General features: G+C 37.5%; 1 protein-coding gene across 1 annotated transcript; it reads left to right on the top strand.

The window, feature by feature from the left end:
• Positions 1–3,228: 3,228 nt before the first annotated feature.
• Positions 3,229–20,189, top strand: cdk4 (cyclin-dependent kinase 4). The gene is made up of 8 exons (XM_031322165.2): positions 3,229–3,469; positions 13,142–13,376; positions 13,462–13,597; positions 13,785–13,952; positions 16,108–16,217; positions 17,954–18,004; positions 18,091–18,226; positions 19,351–20,189. The coding sequence occupies exons 2-8, from the start codon at positions 13,159–13,161 to the stop codon at positions 19,438–19,440; spliced, it is 909 nt and encodes a 302-aa protein (XP_031178025.1). The 5' UTR covers positions 3,229–3,469; positions 13,142–13,158; the 3' UTR covers positions 19,441–20,189.
• Positions 20,190–20,450: the final 261 nt, after the last annotated feature.

The following is a 20,450-nucleotide window of genomic DNA, read 5'->3' as shown; positions in this document are numbered from 1 at the left end:
TTCTCAGGAAATTGACAGTTTGAGTAAAGGTGTGATGTTTAATTTGACTATTTTCTCCAGAAATTAAAAAAATCATCAGTGAATCTCTATAGTATATGTATGCATAGCATTTTCAGTGCTTTAAAATAAAAACAGAGCAAACTGTGAAAACAAGACTACAAAGGGGGGGTGATAAAAGTAATATAAATTAAGTAAACAAAGAAGTATTCAAGCTAAATGTATGTTTGGTGGATGTGTTGATGGATTAATCTACGTGATATAAAGAATCTCATTGAAGTAGTGCAGCCTGGAGGTTACAAATGCTTATATGTGCAGTGGAAGATAGTGTGCAGATGGAATTGACAGCTGGAATCAGAAGATTCAATATATAATATATGTAGTAAGGAGGCATTGAAGTCATTTGGACATTTTGAGCCAATGATAGTCATCACATACTGATCACAGATGTGTGTGGTGTGTCATCATCTGTATGATAATGGAGGGTCCAAGGTTTTCAGTGGGTAAACATTATTACGGAGCCAGAGGCACTCTTACTTATGTCCTAAGTAAGCTGCTGAAATGCAGTCTCTTGAAGATATCATCACATTAAAGAGGATGAAAACAAACATATTAAACACAGTAATTACCATACATAGATTATGATAATAAAGACCATATAATTGCTTGATTGATTAATTTTTGTGTCATGCACACAAAGTGCCCAACCCTCATGGGTTTGCAAGACACAAAAAGTGCAGTTGCAGTGATCAAAAATTTCATTTCATTACAAAATTACAGGTTATTCTACAGCTTGGTCTTGAACCAAATATTCTGCCTTCTCTCCCAAGCTTTGCAAATAAAATCTGCTACAAAAAAGGTTCCCTTCCTGAAGCACAATTCACGTTTTTCAGTCATCCAGCCAAAAGAAATTAACATGGAGGTAATTTTGCTAAAAAAGTACATAAGCTTATGTCGTCACAGAACAGACAGTAAAACAAAAAATACACCTAGCTCACACAACAAAGTCTGTCCTCCTCTGGAGTGGCATTGAACCTGCCAGTCTCTTGGGCTAATGGCAATGTTCCTGAGCGTAACTGTGCACATAGGGATCTTTGTCTTTAAAAAAAAAAAATATATATATATATATATATATATACTTCACACAAAATTATACACTGTAACTGTTCTTTATGAGACATTAGGTTCGTCATTTTTTGTTTATACCATATATTAACAGACCATGTTTCTCTGCATGAGAACACACAAACTGTAGCTGACCAAATAGGATTTTATTTATAGGCAACCACAAGTCCACCCATCATGTTTTTCTGCGCTCACATGCTGTTTTCAAAGTAGGCAGACATTGTGTAGTTTGTAACCAATAAACACCCACACAGGAACTGAAATCAACATTTAATGAAGAATTCTCTTTAAGGTGTACTCTTATCGCAGATTATTATTAGAATAATCTACGTGCATTCAGTCCATTTGTCAATTGGTTCCCATTTGGACCCCTTGTTAGCCTTTAATGCCAGCACTAGTAAACACGTTAGTGTCTTTATTCAGGTGTCTGATGCACACTTCCCTGAAAATACAGAGGTCATCTGGCTGGATGTGGGTTAGGGTGGACTGATCATTCAGACTATTGTGACCGACTGAACCTGGCTAAGAGACTCGCAAATAAATTATGCTGGAGCTAGTGTGGCATATCCATGTTTTAATATTAGTTAATCTTGGTTTAGTATAAGGTTATAAAACATAAATTAGTAGCCACCACACTGATGAACATTTCAATAAAATGAAAAATCTATGATTTTAATAATCGTAAAACACTTAACACATAGCTTTCGCGGTATAGTTAAATTTTTTTCATTGCAACGTGTCCCAGATAACTAATAAAGCAAAGTCTGTCAGGCCTCAACTCATTTATCCAAAATGAGACATCAAGAGAGATATTTCAAGCTCAGAGCTAAAAACCACGGAGAGGGTGGTCTAAATTTTAGTCCTTTACACTTTAGTCCCACATATTGTTTTTTTTATTACTCCATGTGCAATAAATATTTGTTTTCAAATGAAGTTATGTCCCAAATATGGTATATTATTAGATATAATGAAACTCATGTACTTTTAGCAATGGATTAATTTAATGTGTGCAAGTACTCATAGATGCAGTCGTTGTGTATAAATGTATTTTATCTCTAAATGTGTTAATAAGTAGCATATATGTACAGTACACTATAAATGCAAATAACCTTTCTTGATTTAATAAGTAAATGGGTACTAGGCTTTCTCTTGGTTCGGGACACAGTTTTTATCGCGTTTACTTTCTTTTATTCTAGTCTTTCATTTCAATCACTTTTTATAGACTTTTCTTACTCTTATTTGACCTTAAATTTAATTGTGAGCAACTGCAACTAAATCATTTCCCTGAGGTGATGAATAAATTATTCTTATTCTGATTCTTATTTCATTTTTGTAACTAGATTTTGCACTTTTACACCCACAACTGTAAAAGAAAAAGATGACTTTAGGGTTATGAACCCAGCAATTAAAGTAGTAAACTGATGATTATAAAATTGTTCTTTTTTACAGATGGACAGAAATGTTTGTACAGTTTTTACTGTATACAATACAAACAAATAGACACATATTTGCCAAGAACTGCACACATTTTCAAATGAGCTCAAAGCTTATTTTATCAGCCAGACAACTTGAATTGTGTTTATTGCAGCTTTCTATCTCCTGCCATGTGATTAGCAACTGATGTTTATTTTATTGTAGACATATATAATCAATTGGTTATTCTTTTTTTCATATTTTCTTCTGTATGTTATGCTTAGATATTTGATTTTTTCATACTTCTTAAATTTGAGATGTTATTGTTTTGTTTCTTTTTTTGGTGAGATGACTTTATCTCACAAGCACAATCCCTTGTTGCCCTTTACATTATTGTGCCTTTTGTATTTTGTTACTTGTGCAGATAAATACACTAAATTAAACTAAGAAAACTCTTTTTAACAAATTCTTTTGTGGTTTACTGAAATGTGTGTCTGATACATTCAGACCTATTCTTAGTAGCATAAACAGCAACATTGTATAGATATGCATTTAACAACCATGCGATCAGCATTCTGCAGAATGGATTATTATGATTATTGTAATTTAGGTAAACAGCAGAGCTTCACGCCTTCATGCATAATAATCTGTAAATATGTTTTAGCCCCGCCTCTTCCAAGAGTGGCCAGAAGCAACAGGAAGCGACAACCCAAAAAGAGTGCAGGCTGGAAGAAAAAACAGTGAAGGCCGAAATCACATTTTGTTGATTGCCTTGTGCACATCAGATCCGCTGCTGGAGCCGTAAATCTCTGCCTGGACCCGACCTGTTGCTCCTGACCCGCTTCTGGAGGAGTTATACGTGGCAGATTAGTGAGCATGTCCTCCTCATAAAGCTAAAGTAAAGCTTACTTGCCGCAGAAAATACACAGACGTGGTAAGTGAAGTATCTGACCTGTCGTTTACAATGACTGTGATTCATGTGCGTGACACTTTGGCAGTTTTTGTGGCACAGATGTGAAAAGGGAAGTTGCTGGCGATGATCTGTTTCTGCCGTATGTACTTTTTACTGTCTTCTTCCGCCACGTCAGTGCGCACATGTAGGTGAGGAGGAAAAAGTCTGTGTGGCCTGTTGTTGCTTCACTTTTTTTTTGTGCCAGTTTAATTAACAAAGGAGCGCTATGGAGGAGCTCCACGTGTAGGGACAGAAGGCTCTCCGTCTGTCCTGGCCTGTTTCTGCCTACGCCCACTGGCCTTCAATGTCCGGTATTAAATGAATGACATGTGGTGGGAGAGAATTTAAGGTGATAATCAAAACTGACAGGCTCTTCAGATCGATAGCTGCTGTGAGAGACCTCAGTGTTGCGATACATGTTAAAAACTTCCAGGTGTAAAATCTATCCTCTCTATTTCCTCTGCTGTTCTGCTTCTGTCACCGAGCAGGAAATGGGGAGATGTTTTTAGGGGGACAAGTCATGTAGCCTACAGTCTGATCACTTCCTGTAGGACCAGAGGAGGTTTGACATGAAGACTGCCTGATCATTCATTATGAGATAGGGAAGGACATCCAACAGGCTAATTCTGTAATCCAGTGAAACTTTTTTAAATCAAGCTGTTGTCTTGTTCTATTTTTCCCCTGTTGTCAAATGAAGGTGGGGATACTGCAGGGGTTAGAGCCAGATGATAAACAAGACTCGGGCAAGTTAACCTAGAACAGTGACGCTATTATATAGTTTGTCATCCAGAGAGTTTTTTTACAAGTTTATTTTTTAACTGTAAAATGTCAGGCTCAGTATATACCTAGGTCATAATTAACCAAATATAAGGTATCGTAATGTACTTTACTCGAGTACTTACTACACTACAGCTACTAGCAGATCAATATTAAATTGTTGAAAGTAGCTTCACCATTAAGTGGTGCATCAATAATTATAATCCAATAATATAACATTTATTAATCTGAAATTAACAATTCAGCATAATGAGTACATTTACTTTTGGTAATTAAAGTATATTTTGATGCCAGTACTTTTGTTCTTTTACTTAAAGTGGCTATATGTAACTTTCAGTTTGTGTTGATTCTAGTGGCCGCTTTGGACAAAAGCGGTTGTGTTTTTACCACACCTGCTGTTGTAAAGATCTTTTTTTTTTTTTACGGTGCTTTATTGCTCACAGTAGATTACTGAAGTAAGCAAGCGTTAAGGCCCAGACACACAGAGCCGACGGCCAAACGTCGGCAGAAAAGGCAGTTGGACTGATCAGTGTCCCCAAGTTGGTCAAAAAAGTGCCTCGGAACACACCAAAGAGACGAGACGTAATACGTCTCCATAACAGCAGGTGGTGCTAATCTGTATTGTCGCCCAAAAAACGGCAGCTGATTAGATGAACGCGTCAAGTGGGCCTTGTTTCTCCGGAAATTCAAAGACAGATCGTCATGGCGGCTTGTTCAGAATAGGATCTCATATTGTACTAAAATAGTTCACCAAAACGTGTTTCTGAAAACATTTTAAGCGAGAAATAGGCCGTGCAGTTGCTGAATCTGTCTTCATTTCAGATCAACAAAGGTCAGTTTAAAAGATTTTCGTCAGATTTTGAGAGACTCTAGTCTCGCTCATTCCACTCCCCGTTTCCGGGTTAGCTCTCTACCAATCAGATTGGTCATTTGAGTCTGACTGCCGGCAGTGCCCGCCCCGCGGTACGCAACACACCGAACAGACTCGAGTCACTGACGTCGCCAGACTGTCCAATGGCCGATTATCGGCTCTGTGTGTCCGGGCCTTTACGGGTAGGTCATATAGTCGCAAAGAATGTTTTGCTCAGACAGAAAATCATTCATTTACAATAAAAGAATACATTACAGATGCATTGTTGCTCTTCAAGTATAGCATACGGTAACTTAGCCTACTTTGGATGTATTGTGAACTAAACTGGGTAACACTGTCACTGTGTCACGAGCCAAAGCATTGACACTTTACACAAGTACAGGGGACAAGGGAAAAGAAAATAGTAGGCCAACACAAACACGGACTGAAACGAAGAAAACGTCCGCGCCAAATGGAAGGGGGACGTAATTTAATGTCACCTAATGACGTACAACCACATCGCGCAATCTAAAGTTACTTTATTAATGAAATTTACATATTACATACCTTAGGGCCAATTCGGGGTGGTTTTGAATCATTTACAATCCCGTAATTGTCTCCATCTGTTGAAAGCCCGACCGAGATTGACTTGGTTTCGCCCGTTGTCTGTCTCTCTCCCTTTTAGCTTTTAGTTCTTCCTTTATTTCCTTTTTTTCTGTGATGGCCCTGCCCCAGTATCAGCCATAACTACAACAGATAACTTCTAAAATAAAATACAATTAGGCCTCTATAAAGAAATCTCCTGCTACCTTTTACCTGGCTGGATGCAATAACACAGGCTTTTCCTGTGTTACAAAGAAATCTGTGACCCGTCAGAATGTGTGACTGAAGCGCCGCCTACCTGCCGCAAATCATTCTGTGACTTTGCGGGAAAAATCAATCCCAGGCAGAGGCATTAATGAAAACTATATAAAAATAGCGTTCTTTTAACTGTTAGTCTCGTTTGCTGTTACAGGTCATTTATGATCATCAGATGGAACATTACACAGTTTCAGAAATGTTTAAAAGTTACATATAGTCACTTTAAGTAAAGTTTTTATGCAGGTCACTTGTAACAAAGTAATTTTACACAAAGATCTGAGCACTTCTTCCACCTCTGCATAAAAAAAAGAAAGGACAATTGGCTGAAAATTCCAGTGTTGGTTGAGCTCTATTAGGAACTAGGAATCAAGAAACTATAGTAACTTTCTGCAGTTTGACATTTGACAGTACAGGCCTCAGAGGCCTGGATATTCACCCCTTTTCACCAGGCCTCGCTCTTCCTCATCAAGTATTTTCTCAGTCTTTGTGGCCCTCTGTGGCTGTACTGCCTCCCACAGCAGTTGCCTCACAGTCTGCATACAATGGAAAGTTGCAAAATCAGCTTAATTACTTTTATGAGGCATCCAGCATCTGTGGCAATCTGTAAATCATAATATATGATAGGGCTGCACAATATATCGTTTTTTTTATCGCCATCGCAATATCAGCTAGCGCAATATACATATTGCAAAAGGCTGCAACGTATCGTGATAGACACTGAGATTTTTTGTGTTAGTTGAAAGAAAATATCAGTAAAAAAACTGCAAATTAAAATGTAACTCATTCTTTTTTAAGTAGTGCCTTTTATGTTCAATTCAATCATCAATTTGTTCAATAAAAGAATGTTAGAAATGATTTCCATTTATTTGTTTTAAATTCAACAAGCACTTTGTTGTATTTTAGAAGAATACTAAAAGCAACAGAAAGTCAGAACTTTAAAGTACACTTTAATATCTGCTTATATATCGCAAGTAATATCGTTATCGTGATATTCAACAACATTATCGCATATGGCATATTTTCCTCATATCGTGCAGCCCTAATATATGATCAATATGTTGTTTACGTAAGGCTGACTGTGTCGTCCATTATACTAATTTGTTGCTCACAATTTCTTGTTCAGTTTTTTGGCCAGTTCTCATCATTAATAGTTGCCTTGAAATTGTGACATAAATATTATGAAATGATTTTGAAACCATAAACTATATTTATATTCATGTATAATACAAAACTAAAGCTAGAAAATTAATTTTCTTATTATTCGTGTAGCCTACTATTACCTAACTAACTAATATAGAAGGCTAACTACATGTGTATATATAGTGTGTCAATGTGCTAAAGGTTAATTAAAATTTTTCCATGTGAATAATTTAAAGTATCAGTTCATGAACTCAGATCCCTGGGGTGTTGTAACAAAAGCTTATTAGACAGACATATCTTTCTCTGTATGTAAGGTTTTAATAATTAACCTCAATAGTTAAGTGATAGTTCACTGGTTGTCTCTTAATATGTAGAAAATAGATAAAGGTTGCTGTGAACGTTGTGAAGAGTAAACTTAATTAATGTTACATTTTAGAATCCGCTACAAATGTTTATGAATAAAACTAAATTGAAGGTTTTAGGGAAAGTCTGAAAATAAAACATGCAACAATGTTGCATTAAAATGTTTATTGGGTTATTTTGGTAGTATTTTATTGCTATTTGTTTTGATTATTTTATGGATATGTACTGTATTTGCAGTCTTTTTCTCAGTTTAGTTCTCATATGAATAATGTTGACAGGAATTTGTATTTCTTGCAGATACACAGGAATGCTGGTAGATTCTTGTCCGCAGACACTCTGACTCAACTTTCTTTGCATAAGAGGATGAAATGTGGTGTGTTCAACATGCATAATGCAACATCTCTTTCTCTTATTACCAGCAGTTTATATTGACCACTTCCACAATTGTGGTTTGGCAGCATATCTGAATTCAAACCCATGGCTAAACATGTTTGCGCTCTATACCAGTTAACTGCCTGTTCACCAGTGTATATAGAGTATTTTAAACAGTATTGTTGCAATAGACAGTGTTGGGCAAGTTACTTCCAAATGTAATACATTATAGATTACTAGTTACTGTCATTTGAGAGTAATTAGTTATATTACAATATTACTGTCTCTGAATTGTAATGCGTTACACTACTTTTGCATTACTTTTGAGTTACTTTTACCAAAATAACAGGGGAAGTTTGATTTGGCAGCTAGCTTGTGAATCCACTTTAATACATCATAGATTATTCATATTTTGTATAATTAATATAAATATGCAAAGTAACTAAAGCTATAAAAAATAGATAAGTAAAACGTATAATAGGCAAGTAGGAGAAAATGAAAATACTCAATTAAAAGTACGGCATTGTTGTAAAATGTTTGTTTATAGCATTGTAATAAGAAATTCATGTTGTTTAGTTTAAAACACTCTAAAGGAAATGTTCAATTATAGTGTGATTAAAACTCACTATTAACATTATTTACAGTACTTGATTTACAGCTGATTTGTGAAAAGGTAGCCTACACAACCTTATTTAACAGTAATTTAGTTTTACTGCGAATAGTCACAGGAAGTGCTTTTATTTTGAAGTAGGCTACACGGAAGTTGTCTGTTGTGTAGCCTACTCTTGCTAGCTTACTGAGATGCAACATGTCCGTAAGGCTGAAGTTGTTCACTTTCTTGTTTGTAAAACTGCAACATATTGAACAGTAAATGGTCACAGTAAAAGACAAACGCTTTTGGTCGTCATTCGAAGCCATTCCACTACAGGCATAGTTACTCTCCACGGCTGATAAAAATGCAATGATATTTACGTGTAGCAAGCCTCAACATTAATTCCCGACATGTTTATATCTGTCAGCCGCTGACGTACCGTCACCTGTTGGGACATACATGCTGTCCGTACCGTCTCTGGTTCTGACCACGGGAACAGAAACAGGACAGCTCACTTCAACGCAGCGTAATAACTCCTGAAAATAATATCCATCTCGCAAATGTATCTGCCTCTGCAGTCATCTCAACCATCAAATACAGCGACAGGAAAATAATACAGCTTTTTTTTTTCCTGTGAAGAAATGTGTTGCGGTGTTGGTGAATTCTTAAAAAAAACGCACCACTAAATGTTGCGTTAAAATGCGTTGTAACTCGCGTTACTGAGACTGTACCGAAATTTAATTAGTAATGTGTTATATTACTGCGTTACAGCAAAAAGGAATACATTACTGTAATTACGTTACTTTTGTAACGCGTTACTCCCAACACTGGCAATAGAATACCACTTCACTGAACACCTTGAGATATAATTAACCCTATGAGTACATGTTGTATTGTAAGTGCTTAGTAGAATAGTTGCTTGCAGCTCTGGTGAGATTTGAATACTGATCCAAAACGTTGTAAATGTGATTCATTAAATCATCAAAATATAAAAAATGTGCCCAAAAAGAGGAAATGTACAGTATTGCTACATTCAGCAGTGACTCTGCATTCATCTGGTTTCTCCAGGCTCATGAAGCAATCTGGTATACAAAGTAAGTTTCTTCCGCACCAACACATCAATCAGTAAATTACCTTAAACATCAACAAGGTTATACAGTAGAGGACCTGAAAGCAGGAGCAATGGTTTTTGAGCCAACTACCTCTCACCTGAGAGGAGGGACTGCGTTGTGAAGATGATGATGCTGCTCTTCTCTGTCTTTAGAATAATGAGTATTGACATTTTGAACTTGATACCGCATATCCTGAATATCATGACATGTACTGGTAAAGACCTGAACGCAGCAGGAGGCAGCAGAGGACAACGGAACCGCCACCAGTCTATAGGAAATATATGCCGGGTATGAAGGTGACAGGTGTTAATGTTGAGTAGGTGGAAGGGGTAGACTGTAGATGGAGGCTTGAACAAAAGGAAGGAAGGAAGGAGTGGGATGATGCTCTCTGTGGTTGTGTGCTGAATGCTGACGGATGAAGTTGGTGAAGAGGCCAGAGGAAAGTTAGAGTGCATGGGACAGGAAAGCTGTTTAAGGATGAGTGGTTGAAGGTGCTTCCTGTGGCAGCCAAAAGTCATGCGTCAAGTGTATTTGCTTTAAAATAGCATCCCATTCAGTCGCTCGCAGATTATAAAACATTTGGAAAATGTAGAAGAGCACTGATGTATTCCATTTTGGATATGTCTAAGATTATGTCAGCACCTTGCACTCAAAATACCCGGAGGCTTCACTTTAATAGAGGCCAGCACAACTAGCCATAAAATGCTGTGCATTTATCCCCAAGCATAGTTGACTCCCACTGCCAGAGTGGTTGAAATATGAGAAGGGTTGATATTAGCAACCCCTCTTTTTCACTGAAAGGGGAAGAGTGTGAGTGAAGCCCATATCACCTCCATATTTGTTAAAGCTGCATCAATTAATATTTCTTAAATTAGCAACAGGCCAAATGACTGTATAATGTGTATTAGTACCTTACAATGCAGTTCTCCTCAGCTCTACAGATTTCTTTAGCATCTTCCAGCTCATTTTCTTGGTTATACAGCCCTTAACTTTACTGTTTTGATTCTCACCACTCTTATCTGAGTCATTACCAGCAGGATCAGGCTCTCATAAACTGATTTTATCGCCATCACTGCCAGCACCAAACAGCAGTCAAACAAAATAAGCAACTAGCTGGTGAACATAATGGAGCATTTAGCAGCTTAAGATATTTCTCTCAGAAGCAGAGGTGTCAAGTAACGAAGTACAAATACTTCATTACCTTACTTAAATAGAAATTTTGGGTATCTATTAGGGCTGAACGATTAATCGCCTTTGCAATAATCTCGCGATATGTAAAAACATGATTTCTTAATCGCAAAGGCTGCGATTTGGTCACGTGACTCGCGAGAGCAAAGCAGCCTGCACTCCGTAGAGTAAGCATCAACTTGGCCTTTATTTTGTGCATTTTTGTTTTGTTACTGACTGGAGATCAGTTTATATATATATATATATATATATATATATATATATATATATATATATATATTTTTTTTTTTTTTTTTTTTCTATTATTTTTTTTTTTACTTATTTATCTGTCTAGTAAAGTTCAAAAGACAGTGTTTAAAAAGTGCAATCCACATGTTTACATATGTTTATTACAGAAAATAATAATCTCAATACTATTAAATATGGTAAAGCCACATATTTTTTCATATTTTTATATTTCTGCCATCTGCACTTTAGTTTGTGTGATTTGTTTCTGACTTTCATATGAATGTTTACACCAGGCTTGGTCAGTGCTCAATATACTACTGTGATTGAAGTAGTTAAATAAAAGATGTCATTCATATAAATTCATGCATCACCTAATTTCATCATCACATACAGGTCTGGCCTCCAGGAAAGAACAGTTTGTTTAATCTATCTAGTCTTGTGTTGTTCATACTATACAATGATTTATTGCTCATCTTTATTGAATAATACAGAAGACAAAGAGCTTAAAAAATAGCAGTCGGTTTTACAAATTGAAAAAGTGGAATAACAGCCCATGTCCCCTTTTTGTAGAGCATAGTGTTATAACAGCTTGGTTTGTTATACAAACTACTACTGAGAGCAATACATGACTGCACCACATCCATATCTCCTGCTTGGACGCTGATGAGGGTCATTGGTTTACTGCTCCATACATGGCCAGCTGCTCTGATTGATCGCTAAATGAATCTCTCCTCCTCCTCCTCCTCCTCCTCCTCCTCACACTGATGCATCCTGCAATCTTTCTATATCCACCAGCCTCTCGCAGCCAAAATATGAGAGAAGTCTATTCCTTGTCCAGTACAGAGAATTGATTATACTGGTTTACTAGTCAGATGTTGTTTTTTTTGTCATTTAAGTATTTATTTATTTAAAAAAAGAAATTAGCCATGTCAATGGTGTGCTTCTTTTGATGGCAATATCGGTCCGTCAGTTGGTCCATCAGTTCACTCCAGACTTAAATATCTCAATATAACTATTAGATTTTTTTTTTTTTTTTTTACATTCATTCATGGTTCCCAGATGATTTATCCTGAGAACTTTAAGGGATCCTTGGACTTTTTGTCTTGCACCGCCAAAAGTTGACATCTGTGTTTTTTAGAAAAAGGTCTCAACAACAACTATTGTTGTCGTATGTTGTAGTGCCATGACATTTTGTTCATAAATTAATGTCCCACTCAGGATGAATTGTAATGACTTTGGTGATCCTCTGACTTATTCTAGCGCTAGCATCAGGTCAAAAACTGAATTTGTACAATACTTTGGTTTATGACCAAATATCTACAAAACTTATGACACTCACATCAGCTGTACTTTGTGTTTAGTGCCCATTAGCAAATGTTAGTATGCTAAGAAACTTAACTAAGCGGTGAACGTGGTAAATATCTGTTAAACCTCAGCATGTTAGCATTGACACTGTGAGCATGTTAGCATTCAGCTCAAAACGCCACTGTGCTATGTACAACCTCACAGAAGAAAACTCAGTCTTGTTTGAATGTACAGTTTGACATTTAGAAATACACACATCTAATAAAAACATAATAAGAAATGACAATTATCAAGAGACATTTTAAAGAAAAGAGAAACAAACAAAAAGACTAAAATAAAGATAACAGAAATAGAAAAAGAATTGCAAATTGTAAAGAGCTTTACTTTGTGTATTACTGGTTTTTATATGTTGCTATGTATCTTGCTTTATTAGTTTTGCCTTATTTTTAATAAATTATGCAATAAATTGCATCTTCAATTAGTAGATTTTTATTGCAACTTTATTTTCTGTACTTATTCAAAGTCTGTGCACTGGGTAGGTTTGGTCGAGGGTCATTGTAGTTGAAAATGGACATTGAGATGAAAGATAGTGTGTTATTTTCTATTATACAGTGATGTGTTTAGGATAAGGTTTCCTATGTTCATTTTCAGTATTTCAGTAGAACAGCTCCAGGCTGGTGGGATGTTTGAAAATATCTGCTTCCTACTTCCCAACTTCCCAATGTTATGCTTGTTAAGGTTCATAGAAGTTAAAAGTGTAAACTCTATATACATACATACGTGATTACCTTTCATCATCTCATTATTGCAATTACTAGCATGAATAGCTCTTGCATCTGATCTGTGTGTCATACTTTGTCTCTCAGTCTGTTTGATCTTGGCCATGGCCCACGGCACCAGCATCCAGTATGAGCCATTGGCAGAGATCGGAGGAGGCGCTTATGGGACGGTTTATAAGGCCCGAGATACAGAGAGCGGGCAGTTTGTGGCTCTGAAGAGCGTGCGTGTCCAGACAGACCAAAATGGCCTCCCAGTCTCCACAGTCAGAGAGGTGGCTCTGTTGAAAAGGCTGGAGCAGTTTGACCACCCCAACGTGGTCAGGTAAAACAGCGAGATCAAATAATTAAATTCTACAATTCACTGTGAACACCTTTCACTGAAGTCACTGTTTTATTGTGTTTGACAGGCTTATGGATGTATGTGCCACCCAGAGGTCGGACCAGGAGACTAAAGTCACTCTGGTGTTTGAACATGTGGACCAAGACCTCAAGACGTACCTAGAGAGAGCCCCAGCTGCAGGATTATCCTCTGACCGCATTAAAGTGAGAACTAACTGAAACAATATCTCAAATAAACTGCATCATCTGTCAAATAGGTTAGAAAGAAGAACACTGTATGGACAAGGTGGAGTGTTTTTCATTATTTAGAGTCTTATCACCCTTTTTTTAAAAGTAACCTCTGTTGAAATATTGTGTTCCAGTTAAAACATTCCTTTGTGTGTTTCTGCAGGACCTGATGAGGCAGTTGCTGTGCGGTCTTGCATTCCTTCACTCTCACCGCGTGATGCACCGAGACCTGAAACCAGAGAATATTCTGGTAACCAGCCAGGGCCAGGTGAAGCTGGCTGACTTCGGACTGGCCAGGATCTACAGCTGCCACATGGCCCTCACTCCTGTGGTAAGAACTCACCTGGACCATACCAACAGTTTTTTTGTGTTGTGTATACAGAATTTTCCAAAGAATACCATCATTTTTTTTAAACATTCAGACGGCTGCTGGTTCCCATTCAGTTCAAAGTCACTGAAAATTTGGTTGAGATAACTAATCTAACATACTAATCATTTTTTTTGCACCTAAATTCTTCGTTGACAGTGCATTCAGGGCCAGATGTACTAACCCTTTTGCGTCCACTTCAGGCGTATTTATACGTGCGCGTAAAAGCATGGCGAGGTATGTACAAACAGGCCGCACTGAGGTAAAAGCACAGACTGCCTGTCGCGGGGACTGAAAATGGCAAATTGAGCTTTTCCGTGTCATGCATATGTATTCATGGGAGGGTGAAGGGGAAAGTGGGAGTTTCCCATAAAGAGATGGGAGGAGAAGCGTAAAGTGCGCCTAATTATGTATTCCGCGGTATGTACAAAAACCGCCCATGAAAGCGCGCCTCTATTTTGTGGTGAAAATTCTCCGCCTCTTAAAAGCAGCTGTAAACCAGCCCCAAGCGGGTTTCCTCGCATATGCCTCCTGGTGAAATGGCAGCAGTAATCCAAGCACGACGAAGACATAGACCAAGGAGACGAGCTGAAAATATTTTTGCCACAAGGATCAAACTTTTTCTGTTGAGTGAACACAAAATCATTAAGCGTTACAGATTAAGCAGCCATGCAATATTACAGTTATTAAGAAATCAAAGATGACATTGAATCTCCGACTCAGCGTTCCCATTCCATTCCAGCAGTTGTTAAACTCCTCGCTACATTACAAATATTGGCATCAGGATCGTCATAGCATCAGCAGTAGGAATATCGCAGTCTGCACTCAGCCGTATATTTAGTCAGTGATCATAGCACAAGTACTTAACGCTTTGCTACAGCACAATTTACGGTATAGTGGGTGGAGAAAGGCGCTGATTACCCGATGAACTGCAGGTTTGGTAAATACGACGTGAGCTGAAGTATCACAGCGTGTGCTTTCTGCGGGTTGGCCATGGCGCTGATAACGCTACATATGCAAATGTACGTACATCTGGCCCTCAGTGTCTGATGTGTTACAACATTAACCTTTGTGATTACAAGACACTGGAATCTTCACATTACCAGTGGTGGAATGTAACTTAGTAGTACATTTACTCAAGTACTGTGCTTGGGTACACATTCAAGGTACTTGTTCTTTACTTGAGAAAACCATGTATCTCCAGGCGTGCTGATTTTTTTGATTTGTGATGAACTTAAGGCTGAAGTGTTCCTTTTTATGTGTTGTGAAAACTCACCTATTTCACAAGCTAAATAAAGTATTTAAAAACCCTCTTGGATGAGCTGGAAAATGCATCCTCACAAAGCTGAAAATACAAGGCTGTTTTTCTGAGCTCATGAAAAGTTGACCTGAATCGTCATATACTGTATATATGTAAAATGGTAAAAAACTGACTGGGAACATTTTACTGCCTGTACTTTTACTGTTCATACTTTTAAGTGCACGTTGTTGATAATACTTACATACTTTACTTAAATAAGGTTTTGAATGCAGGACTTTTACTTGTAGTGGAGTATTTTCACAGTGTGGTATTAGTACTTTTATTTAAGTTAAGTATTTGAATATGTCTTCCACCACTGCACATTACCCTTTTGGCAAAGCCCATACTATCTTATTATTTCTCTTCTGAATTAAATTTACTGACAAAATAGCATACATTGAACAGCTTTTTTTCAGTTGCTAACTTCAAATCTTGGGTTGAGCTACCTATTCTTCACATTTCAGTAACAGTTTCAACAAGACTAAGAGTCTACAGTCAGTAGTATGCTGCTAACTTCTGCATGCTAACTTGCTGACAATGACAATGCTAACATGCTCATCTTTAGCAGGTTTATCATCTGGTTTTAGCCTATCAGCATGCTAACATTGGCTACTTAGCACCAAAAACAAAGTAGGCCTATAGCTTGTAACTTGATATTCATACTGAGGTAAAATGAATTTAAAAAATGGCCACCTGGAAGGTAGGAAGTCTAAAATGTATGGTAAGCTTTGGGGAATGGTCAACATAAACACAGCGTTGTAAACAAGCTAAAACATGCAACAACATACAGTTGATGGACTCCATGTTTGTGTCTGCCAGGTGGTGACACTGTGGTACCGACCCCCCGAGGTTCTGCTGCAGTCCAGTTACGCCACACCCGTGGACATCTGGAGCACCGGCTGCATCTTTGCTGAGATGTTCAGACGCAAGTGAGTCAGCAGAATAATGTTTGGATAAAAAAAGACTAGTGCCAGTCTTTTTAGACTAGATAGATTTTTGTTATGATCGAAATGCCTGTGAAAAGAAACAGTGCATTTGATTATCCAATCCAAATTTATTTATAGAGCACATTTTAAAAACAACAACAGTTGACCAAAGTGCTGTACAATCAGAAAAACAAAAACCTAGAACACAAAACAACAAATTATGGTGGTGATCTGATTAACTTACAAAGTAGCAGAGATTTGATTAAATATCCTGAAGGTACCTTTGCAAGGTGATTTGTGCTTACAAAGTGAGCTAACTTAGTGAGCTAAGTTTGTTGGATAACACCTCAGGCTAGCTCAGAGTTTGAAACCATGTCTCCTACAAACATTTTAATTTCATATATACTACTAATTTACTTAAAAATGTTTTGGAGGAAACTGCTGCATGGATTATTTTCACTGGCAATGTTTTTTTTTCTCTAATCCAGAAAGGATACTGCAGATAAATCATAAATAGGGTAGGGTTAGCGTTAACTACATTAGGGTACACTCATTACCTGGTGATGTGCATCACTCAAACTTAACATACGTTTGTGTGTCAGTTTCAGAGCAGCCGTGATGAGTTTGCTGAGGGTTCCGATTTTAGCTTTAAATGGATCACATTACAAGGTTATCTGTGGCTCCGGGGAAATCTGGTCTGGAGCCTCAGACTGTCGGGAGGTGAATTGGTGAAAAACAGCTGGGCTTCTTCCAACCTCATTACGTTTCAGGACATACACATATTTTATTTCAGCTTTGCCCCTCTTCCAACCAAGTCTACAATAAATGTACTCAGACACATACTATAGTTGTACTTTACATCTTGCAGTCATCAGCATCATGCATGCTGATTCAAACCCACTGCTGGCTCACAGACTTTAACACACTTCAACACATCCACACATTATTGGTGGTAGCATGTCTACAAGCAAGGGAAAGTCATAATGTAAAAGCTTTTCAACACTCATCAGTCTTGTTTGCAACTAGTCTCTCCCAGATCAGCTGAGAACCAGTGCACTGAGACACACACACACACACACACACACACACACACACACACACACACACACACACACACAGGTTTGTGGCACTATCTTTGTGGGGACCCGTCATTGGCATAATGCATTCCCTAGCCCCTTAAAACTAAATGCCTAACCTTAACCATTACCCTAACCATAACCTAATTCTATCCCTAGTCCTAAAACCAAGTCTTAACCCTCAAACAGCCCTTTAAAGTTGTTGGGTCTAGCATTTTGGCCCCACAAAGCTGTCAGGACCCCACAAGTATACTGGACTCCCGGTTTTTGGACCCCACAAATATAGTTAAACAAGAACACACACACACACACACACACACACACAGAGTAGCTTCATCTAGTGGTACAAATTACACATTGCATGGAGACAGCGATCAACTTTGGTAGAGAGAAGAGATTCATGCCTTAAAATAATTATCTTGTGAACAGTATAATGATGGTGATGATTAAATGATACATAGTATCATGAACAAGTTGATTGGGGGTGATATGTTGCAAACCTATACAAACCGTATCATTCAACTTCATGGCAAACTGTTAATCTGTGTCTAAAGGACATCATATTACTGTGTGCCCTCCTGCACAAACAGGACGTGCAAAGACGTGGACTAATAAAATACTGCTTCAATCTATTAACTTTGGTACAAACTTTCTGTCTGTTAGACCTTTGTTCTGCGGAGAATCAGAAGTGGACCAACTTGGGAAAATTTTTGAGTGAGTAACAAATAGTTTACATCCCATTTACCTGACCAGATGATTCATATTGTACCTAATGCATTGGAAATTCAATGTCATTTCAGAGTTATTGGCTTGCCACCAGAGGACGAGTGGCCGACTGATGTTACACTTTCAAGAAAACACTTCCCCCCTCTCTTACCTCGCCCAATCACTGACCTTGTTCCAGAGATAAATGAGCAGGCGGTGCAACTATTGCTGGTAAGACTTCGCCATGAATTAAAAATCAAAGTGTCAGTCCATCTTGACTGGTAATTGATTAATATACAGCAACAAGATCAGTAACCTCAAACTCAAGAAGAATGATCTTTGCTCCTAGTCTGCTGATGTTCTACACAAGCCACAATAACTTCACTGGTAAAATCCTCATGACTAGTTACTTCTGCAGCTGGTTAAACTAGAGGAGAGAGCATGACTTACAGCAGTCCTGTTTAAATAAAAGTATTATTTCTACATTATAATTTAAAGTGCTAGTAAAACTTTTCTAATTGATTAGTATTTCTTTTAGCAACAGATCTAAAAAAAGGAAATGTGCAGTAAATGTAGCTTTTCTGGGATTGAACTGGTGACTTAACAACACCTTTTTAAAGTAGACGGTATATTTTATTCTGCCTTTTTAAAGTTTAAGTGCAAACTACAGTAAGAAACATTTTGGGCGTGGCCGGGTCAGCTCAGTTGGTAGAGCAGGCGCACATATATAGAGGTTTACTCCTCGACACAGCGGCCGTGGGTTCGACTCCAACCTGCAGCCCTTTGCTGCATGTCATTCCCCCTCTCTTTCCTCTTTCATGTCTTTATCTGTCCTGTGGAAATAATGGTCTAAAAAGCCCCAAAAAATAATCTTTAAGAAGAAAAAAAAAAAAGAAACATTTTGGGCAAGAATGTATTGAAATAACCAAATTGAAATAGCTAAATCATAATAATGAAAAAAAGCAAATAAGTTTTATTCTCAAGTCTCATTTTTTGTGACTTTCTCTCAACTTTTTTTTCCTTTTTTGACCAGTAACTTTCTACACTTCCTGCCCGTTGCCTGGCAACTGGTCCTGGCCAAATGACAGTCAGGCACATAACCCTACGTAAACGGCGTACTGTCTTTTATCTTATATTTTAAATAGATTACACAGATGAGATAATGTTATTTATATGTTGGACAGAGCCAGTCTGTTTTTCTTGTATCCAGTCTTTATGCTAATCTAAGAAATAGGCAGTGGTGTCAACCCCCTCGTCTAACTCTCTGCAAGACGGTGCATGAAAGTATTTCTCAAAATGTCCAACTGTTCCTTCAAGACCTAACGCAGCTCTAATATCTTGCTATTCTTCCACAGAAAATGCTGACCTTCGACCCACTGAAACGAATATCTGCCCTGAATGCCCTAGAACACCCATATTTCCAGGACGAGGAGACATTGACTTGAAATGATGCAGTGAAGCGTGCAGCAAGAGGTAACAGTGTCTACGTTTAGACCTGGCCCAACCATAAAGGATTTCAATTTCATTCAGTGCATTGCCTTTCAAGACGTCATGGTTATGCTTTGGGATATTTTTTTTGTTACTCCTACATCGAAAAAGGATTAAAGCCTGAGAAATGGAATAAAAAAAGAAGAGGAGTGAACTTGAGGATCGCTGGCATGCTTTCCAACGTCACAGTTAATTACCATGTGGTGTCTTCAAGGACAGTACCAGTGTTTTTTGATGTTTGATCGGTCTCGTCCACACAGACACGTCTGTCATCTCCTCTGAAATGTTGCTTATGTTACTTTTGTACAATGTTTCGGCAGAAGAAAGCACAGATGTCGTCTTTTCTCGTTACAGACCGAACATAGTCTGACAGAAGTGACACGTGAGGGTTATTATAGCCAGTCGTTAGTGATTTTACTGTATTTGTGTTCATTATTATCATGCTAAAGGAACAATTACACCATAGGTTTTATGAAAATTATGAGAAAATGAAAGAATAGTCTGAAGTAGCAGAAGGAAAATGCATAAGAAAGACACATGACAAAAATACTGGTATTGCCCTTAAATACTTTCATAGTTTCTTTTATTGGAGGACTGAAGGGGTGTACTTCATTTCATGTCTAACATTTTTTGTCCGTTTGCTAAAACCATCTGAAATCAACCAGCACTGCAACTACAAATGAATAAAAAAACTGTTTTAATCACATTCAACGTTCATTTGTGTATTATTATTATTATTATTATTATTATTATTGTGATGATTATTATCAATAAAAATAAAATATGCAACATTTTCTTAATTATTATTCAGATTAAAAATTCAAATAGCAGCCCATATAAAACGAACAAATGTGATTCTATGAAAACTGAAAAATACAATGAACTATAATAGCATACAAAAAAAATGACGGGTTGATGATAAGGAGACGAGCAGAGAGGGAAAAGCAGTGTCTGCCGCCCTGAAGAG

This window comes from Sander lucioperca, chromosome 6, assembly GCF_008315115.2.
Source record: "Sander lucioperca isolate FBNREF2018 chromosome 6, SLUC_FBN_1.2, whole genome shotgun sequence".
In the NCBI taxonomy this organism is placed as follows: Eukaryota; Metazoa; Chordata; class Actinopteri; order Perciformes; family Percidae; genus Sander; species Sander lucioperca.
Note: the sequence above shows the minus strand (reverse complement) of the source record. Positions and strands in the feature narration are given on the sequence as shown.

What these genes read in the sequence shown, in the direction of transcription:
- cdk4 (XM_031322165.2), top strand. Translation starts at nt 13,159, where the DNA reads ATGGCCCACGGCACCAGCATCCAGTATGAGCCATTGGCAGAGATCGGA. An exon ending in GACCACCCCAACGTGGTCAG is followed by an intron (nt 13,377 to 13,461) that starts GTAAAACAGCGA and finishes TGTGTTTGACAG; the next exon opens with GCTTATGGATGTATGTGCCA. An exon ending in ACATGGCCCTCACTCCTGTG is followed by an intron (nt 13,953 to 16,107) that starts GTAAGAACTCAC and finishes TGTGTCTGCCAG; the next exon opens with GTGGTGACACTGTGGTACCG.